The sequence below is a fragment of the Pyrus communis genome, chromosome 10, assembly GCF_041283825.1.
Source record: "Pyrus communis isolate YQ-2024b chromosome 10, ASM4128382v1, whole genome shotgun sequence".
Taxonomy (NCBI): Eukaryota; Viridiplantae; Streptophyta; class Magnoliopsida; order Rosales; family Rosaceae; genus Pyrus; species Pyrus communis.
In genome coordinates, this window is record NC_142574.1 from 33288438 (window position 1) to 33296529 (window position 8092).

Here is an 8092-nt window from a genome sequence, read left to right on the forward strand (position 1 = left end):
CACTTTCCAACATATGAAATGCACGTGTCGTGGAATTATCACAAGCTTTTGCTTTCAGGATTCTAATTAGATATCCGAATCACCTTTTGATCCATACAACGCTTAGCTGCTTTCGCCTTTCCTTTTTTCTTCTTTCCCCTTCCTTGTGCGTGCGTGCTTGCGTGCGTGCGTGCGTGCGTGCGTGCGTGCGTGTATAGCATATAACTAAACTCATTTGGGCTATATATTCGTGTGAATCACATAATGCCATAAATAGAAAATTTTAATTAGTTGGTAATTGTGTGAGTTGAGTCTTGAGTGCTACTTTGATCAGCTGGTTAGTCTAATACCTGCTTTGGTTTTGTTTTTGGTAAATAGGCAGCTGTTAGGATTTGCAAACAGACTTTGGCAAACAAACGATTTCCAACTGTTAGTTTGCATGTTTAAATGGATTATATACTGAATCATTGATACAAAAGTATTCTAACTTGTATTTATTCATTTCATTCATATAGAATTGGTTAAATACAGTGAGTGCATGGGATTCTTTGATGATTGATTGGGTGCCAAGTGCCAACTTGGTTACATGAAGACAGGCCTTCCCTCTCCAAATACCATTCACCTTTTCTTTCTTTCTTTTCTTCTAGTTAATTTATTAATAATTACATAATTTTTGAGGAAAACTAATGAAAAAAGTTTGAAAACTTTGTATTTTAATGATAAAGACAAAATAAAGGGTAAAGTGAATAGTACCAAGATTGACTTTTTAGTGTAAAAATATGGTTTGTTGTTAAAGTAAACAGTATCATGGACTTTTCGTTAAAACTTCCAATTTTTTGATCGAATACTCCTAATTTCATGATCATTTCATGGAGAAACACATGACGATAGTGTTTATCATCACAATTCACAAGAGACGCGGAAAGACTTACAAAGAGTCACATGTGCTGATGGCCTTCCCGGGTTCCCACTTCCCAACCCGACCCTGATGTTGATCTGGGCTTTTTGTCCACATGATAATCACATGGGTGCTTGGAATCCCCGAGGACTGCTTGGGCTTCATCTTATATTTCTGGCTAGCTATGCACTTAAATATACAGCACTTGCCAAGTGAGTGAGAAAGAGAAGAGCTGTCGACTGTGACAGCTTTATTTTCCTCCTCCACATAGTCGTTTTTCTTATTCTTTATCTTTTTCTTGTGCTGATCGATCGGGAGAACATAATGCTTTTTTTCTTTTGTCTTTCTTCAATATAATCTAGTCATCTTTCGAAACATAATAATCAATCTCAATTATTCATCTAAAATTACTATTTTCTCGTGAAAACAGAGAAAAACTAAGTTGATTCTTGAATAGTGAATACATTTCATATAGTGTGCTTTAAACTCCAATATAATTTGTGTTTATACATATAATCTTGGTCCAGGTTGGCTAATCCTTTGCCTTTAGTGACGAGCCCAGTGCCTAAGACCGCTTCTCAATTCACGCGGCCGATGGAGGTTATCTACATTTGATGGCCACGACGGTGGTCAGGAAATATAGACAACGCCTGTCGGCGCATAAAATTGTCGGTGAAAAAATCAACTGTGCTGATGGCCTTCCGTGAGATGGGTCCCGCTGGATTCCACCACCCCTTTCCAAATGTTGATGGCCTTCCCGGGTTACCACTTCCCAGCCCGACCCTGATGTTGATCTGGGCTTTTTGTCCACATGATAATCACATGGGTGCTTGGAATCCCCGGGGACCGCTTGGGCTCCATCTTATATTTCTGGCTAGCTATGCACTTAAATATACAGCACCTGCCAAGTGAGTGAGAAAGAGAAGAGCTGTCGGCTGTGACAGCCTTATTTTCCTCCTCCACATAATCGTTTTTCTTATTCTTTATCTTTTTCTTATGCTGATCGATCGAGAGAACATAATGCTTTTTTTCTTTTGTCTTTCTTCAATATAATGACCATGTAGGTCGTTTCGAAGGAAAACGGGGGCAAATTGTGAGAAGCTGAGTCAGCATTAAACAAATCCATGTCAGACACGTAGAATTCTCACTTAACTTAAAAGGGTAATGCTATTCTTACCATAATTTTATATCATATTTCTTTACCATCTTAGGTGACAGATGAGTTGAACAAGTTACTTCATTTAATTTCAATATTTTTATTAATTAAAACACTTAAATAATCTTAAATAGAAGAAGACTCTTCGTATACCATAATTATCTTTTAATTAACAATCTTTTTATTAATTATTAATTAACATTTTAAAATTAAATATTAATCAATTTAGATGATATGACTGTCCATATCAGATGCTATCTAAAATAGAGTACAATTGCAATACAAAAATATATTAAGAATAACATTATTACTAACTTAATGTTCTTCTGCTTCCATCCCCACACCCAGAGGAAGGGAGTGAGATTAAAAAAAATAAAAGAGAGTGAATTTATATACTCTCTCTACTCTTTCATCGCTATTTGTTTGCAGATTGCGCGACGTACTTAAATCCATCTTCATTCAAACTTCTGAAGAAAAGTGCTTTCAGAATCAGTCTCTACTCTTTCATCGCTATTTGTTTCCAGATTGCGCGACGTACTTAAATCCATCTTCATTCAAACTTCTGAAGAAAAGTGCTTTCAGAATCAGCAAAAAAAAAAAAGGGCGAAGTAAGCATTTGGGCGACACTTTGTTTTATTTACTAGCTTTCTGTATATATTTATGTTGTTTGAACAGTGCTGTGTTTTTTCAGATCTTGGTCTAGTATTTCAAACCATGTTCAATATTCTTCTTGTTGGTTTGTTGTGTATTTATACCTTAATTTGTTTGGGTAGAACAAGGATTAGCTTCATGTATATATTAAGTGGCAATTTTATAAGTTTTCCTGATTGATTTTTGTATTGATATATTTTGTGTGGAAACATATTAAAGGAGAAGAAAGAGGAAGAGAAGAAGGAAGAAAGCAAAGATGAAAAGAAAGAAGAAGAGAAAAAGGAAGAAAAGAAAGAAGAGCCTCCGGAGATTGTACTCAAGGTCGATATGCATTGTGAAGCTTGCGCAAGGAAAGTTGCTCGAGCCTTGAAGGGTTTTGAAGGTAAACTTGTTATTTTCCTTATTATTAATATTATTACTTCCATCTTTAATTTTTGAATTCTGACCACCTCTTCCTCATCAGTTTTTTGAATTGTATACGAATAAAACAAATTGAGCTAGGAAAATACATATAATTGAGTTTAAAAGTGCTTTTTATTTAGAGTAGTTCATGTTAGTTAGCACGTTTTTCTTGAAGAAAATACTCTTAAAGTGTGTTTCTTTTCGTTCATATTTAATCACAAAGCAATTAAAAGGGTAGGAGGAGGGTTTAATTAGTGTAAGTAGTTTGAATTTTGAGCATCTGAATGTAAATAATCTGTGGTGGACGGTGGGTGCACTGCAGGAGTGGAGGATGTAACGACAGACAGCAAGGCGAGTAAGGTGGTGGTGAAAGGGAAGGCGGCAGACCCCATAAAGGTCTGCGAAAGATTACAACAGAAGAGCGGCCAAAAAGTGGAGCTCATTTCACCTTTGCCTAAACCTCCCGAGGAGAAGGAGGAAGAACAAGTTAAGGAAGCCGACAAGGAAGCGAAAAAAGAGGAGGTAATTATTTCAAAACCGACTTTCACAGTTTCACTCGCCTGTTTTTTTTTTTCACGCACCGGGTTTCCACTCACCATAAGATTATCATTAATATAATTACTAATGAGACATTAACATAATCATGAAATAATCATATATATTTTAAACTACCCTCTGCGGTTTTACTCACGCCACTCCACGACACCAGGAGGGTCTCCCCTGCCAGTCTCCACTACTTTTGAATCGTGTTCTCCTGATACTGATTACGAAGCAACTTAAGTTTAAGTTGAACTAATTAATTGTTGAGAATGTTAAAGAGACCCTTCTCAAACTGCAACTTTTTATAGATTTTCTGTCATTTCATGTTTTTTTATACAATGTTTCGTATTGTTGGCACGAAAATTATGCTAAGAACATAACGTAGCGAAGAGTTGAACTTTTAAAGAATTGCATTTCTCTTCATTATTTTAGGATAAGAATCCTCTCCGAATCCTTTATTAAGGATATTAAGAATCCTCACATCTTATTAGTTTATTGCATTGTACGATAAATTTTAATTAATTACTGTTTGTGTTTAATTTTAAATAAAATAATTTTAAATAATTTATAAACGGATATAATGTTTGTGAGGATTGGGATTCAAATTCATTATTTAACGGTAAGGTATGGTCCTATGCATGGAGGGATGGGGTCGGCAAATCACAGTTCCCTAGCTAAGCTAAAATAGTGAATATCGTGTTTGAGTACTGACATGAAAGTTACTATTCAAAGTCAGGAAAATGACACCCCCACCTCCACTTCACGATCCACATGCACATATCACGAGAACACTACTCACCTTTTTTTTTTTTTTGGGACAAAGACCACTACTCACCGTTAGGAGAAAGATTTACAATGCATGTAACGCTGTGACGAGATTTGCGTCAATAATTCAATTATGTTTTCCAAGTCTTTTTGAAATGGCTTTTATAGTATTTAGCACGACATTTCACGGTAATGCACGTAATATGAAAGTTGTTTTTCCATAGCTGTTGAAGGTTGGGGAAATTAAAACCAAAAAAACTATATGCTTATATCCTTAAATTGGAGCGTGCTGTTTATGTATTTAACCAAAATTCTATACGCATGTACTTTCACGTCACTAAATAAGTATTTTTTTCGAAACTACCCTATTTTACCAAAGAAAAAAAATAAAAAATGGGATACAAACCCTACCAGACTCTCCGAGCTGTATGGTGTATACTTACATAGGATACAGTGCAATTGCTACGGTACATGCTGCAATCCCAATTTAATGAAATTTATTGTTAAATACATGCACAAAATTATTATATTGGATAAAGTACGAAAAACCTATTTCAACTATGGGTGTCACTATACTTACATATATCATTTTTTAAAATTAACAATGTTATACCTTATCTTTAGAATTTGGTCTAATGTTATATTTTCTGTTAATTGACCGATTATTTTTCAGTTAAACACTGACGTGATTTGATCTAGATTCATTTTTCTATTAAAAAAATAATAAATATTATTAAAAACTAAAAAAAAATCATTTAATAATTTTTAAATATCAAAATAATAAAGAAAAGTTATTAAAAAAAAAAAAAAAAACCTTTTGTTCGTACCCTTTCCCCCGTCTTCTCTCTCTTCTCCACCATCTTCATCTTCTTCACCCTTCCAGTCCTTTTCCTGCAACCAGAAAAAAAAGAAGAAGAAGAACCAAAAAAAAAAAAAAAAAAAGAGAAACCGAATCTGCCAACCCAGAAGAAGAATGAGGAAGAAGAGGAAGAAGGAAAAAAAACCCCCGAATGTGCAACCCAGAAGAAGCAGAAGAAGAAGAAGAAGAAAAAAACCCAGGTCCCGTTGAGGTGGAATCAGGAACCTTTGTGACCTCCTTCTTTCTCTTCTTCTTCGGGAGGGGGGGTGTACAGAGGTTTTTTTTTTTTTTTTTTAATATTTAAAAAATATTAAATAACTTCTTTTTAGTTTTTAATAATATTTTAATAATTTTTTAATAAAAACTGAGATCCGGATCAATTCACGTCAGCACTTAACTGAAAAGTAAACGGTCAAATAACAGAAGGTATAATATTGAACTAAATTCTAAAAATGAGGTATGACATTGTTAATTTTAAAATATGAGATATGAAAATATCATAATATTAATAATTAAGATAGTTTTTTTTATACTTTATCCTATTATATTTGGAGGCCCATACCTGCCCTGCTATTAAGTCGTCAGGCTATGTATGATATAACAAATAAATTAAAAGAAATATGTGCTCCTCCACTCCACAAGGGCCACACAGAATCAATACACATCTTCATACTGCATATGCAATATGCAGCATGCCATTGCCATGGTCGAGGCTGGTTGTCCTGTGTTTATACCGTGTTGCGTATTAGTATGTAATGAACCCCACTTTTTCACTTTGGGAGTTAGGTTTGTTGGCATCACATGTCCACCTTTTACTCTTGTCCCGGATTGACATTGGAACCTTGGACCTTGGACTCTAGTAGATCAACTTTACCAATGAAATAAACAAATCTACGGCCACAAGTCTACGTACGGCTACAGAAGTAAACGTAGTTAGGGCATCTCCGATGCGTGGACTCAAATTTTAAATCTATATTTATCTATATATTTGGGCGCCTTAAAAGTGAGGGATATACGTATTTTGATTTTCTACTTCAATGGAATATGTGCATTACAGCATTAGAGATGCTTGGAGTCAGAACTCAAATCCTATTTTCTTAGTTGAATACAATTTTTCCTTTTAAAATAGGCTCCACCAAGGACCCAAATCTCATATCGAAACCCAAATTTGAGTCTCGCTTTCCTCAAAACCTAAATATGAGTTCATGTTCGTTGGAGATGTTTTTGCCTTAGATCTCAAATATGAGATTTGAGTTCTTGCATCGGAGATAATGCTTAACCATTCAGTATAACCCAATCTTCTGCTAAAGAATCAATTATTTGATGCAGATATATATTCATATTATTCACAATTGTATCTCTGACAAGTGACATATTATTTATACAATTCAACGATCTTTTGTCAGCCTCCTGCTGTTGTTTCAGTGGTATTGCAAGTTCGGATGCACTGCGATGCGTGCGCCCAAGGTCTACAGAAGCGAATTCGAAAGATCCAAGGTACTTGTATCATCATACATCACTCATTATAATCTTTCATTTTCCAAGCTCATGATATTTGTTTTAGTTCAATATATAAGTCTTCTTTACCACAGGCATTACGGATAGGATATATATGTTGAGATTGAAACCCATATTGATGAGAGGAGGGACCATCTATAGACTTATAAGAGTTTGGTTACTTCTCATGTTTCCAATTGATTTTATGGTGGAACCTCAACTTTCTTCGTATATAACAAACAGTTGTATTCAAATGAAAAAATGGATCACTCATTGTGTTCCTTACATGTTAAGGATTTAATCTGGGGTATGCATGGATTTTAAGGGCCGTCTAAATTGTTGAATCGTATTTTCTATTTGTGCCCAGATCAACATGAAAGATTTTTTAGGGTGCTTTTTAAACATTGTAGGTGTGGAGTCAGTGGAAACAGACGTAGGCAACAACAAGGTTGTAGTAAAAGGCGTGATGGACCCGGCGAAGCTTGCGGAGGATGTGTATAAAAAAACCAGGAAGCAGGTTTCTGTTGTGAAGGAGGATGAGAAAAAAGAAGAAAAGAAAGAAGACGAGAACAAGAAGGAAGGAGAAAAGAAAGAAGGGGAGGAAGACAAGCAGGGAGAGGACAATAAGGTCGATATAAAGCGAAGCGATTATTGGCCAACAAAGTACTACTCAGAATATTCATCGTATCCCCACCCTCAGATTTTCAGCGATGAAAACCCTAATGCATGCTCTGTTATGTGACTGTTATATGTGCAGGCGGTAAGACGCCTTCATGCATGCCTATATATATATATATATATATGCAACTTAAGAAATGTTACTCTTACCACATTTTTCATATCATATTTGTATCATTGTTCTAATAAAGATGTGACCCATATATCTTTGTGACTTTATCTTTATTAGAAAGTATCAATATAGTATGGAAAATGTGATAAGTGTAATATCAATCAGCAATTTTCTATGTACATGTAGTAATTAATACGACTATTAATGATTGCAACTTATCTATTAATTAATAGTGTATGCATGCCATCTTGGGCATCAATCCTATATATGTAAGTTTACGTTGGTCGAAGTTTGGATTATTTAGTCATGTAATAAGGAGTTACTTAACCTAATTGTGAATTTTGGGGTGTGTACTCTAGCGACATACAAGTCATTAAGGAAGCTATATTGTAAAAATATTATAATCATAGGGTAATGTTAGAGAGACGAAGCTATATTGTAAAAATATTGTGTAAAAATGTGAAAGTATATTAAAACTGAAACCTAAAACTAATTAATAAGAGTGTTCACTGCAGTAAAAGTAAGAATATTATAATTATAGGATAATATTAGAGA

At 34.6% G+C, this 8092-nt stretch overlaps 1 protein-coding gene across 2 annotated transcripts; it reads left to right on the top strand.

The window, feature by feature from the left end:
• The first annotated feature begins 255 nt into the window (after window positions 1–255).
• Window positions 256–7876, top strand: LOC137728650 (heavy metal-associated isoprenylated plant protein 7-like). 2 transcript variants are annotated; one of them, XM_088678731.1, is made up of 5 exons: window positions 256–316; window positions 2904–3066; window positions 3409–3608; window positions 6657–6747; window positions 7158–7876. In XM_088678731.1, exons 2-5 carry the CDS (start codon window positions 3012–3014, stop codon window positions 7487–7489), a joined length of 678 nt encoding a protein of 225 aa, XP_088534857.1. In that variant the 5' UTR covers window positions 256–316; window positions 2904–3011; the 3' UTR covers window positions 7490–7876. The 2 variants fall into 2 exon arrangements, with proteins under 2 accessions (XP_088534857.1, XP_068323479.2); XM_068467378.2 differs by lacking the exon at window positions 256–316 and adding an exon at window positions 2354–2641.
• The last annotated feature ends 216 nt before the right edge of the window (window positions 7877–8092 follow it).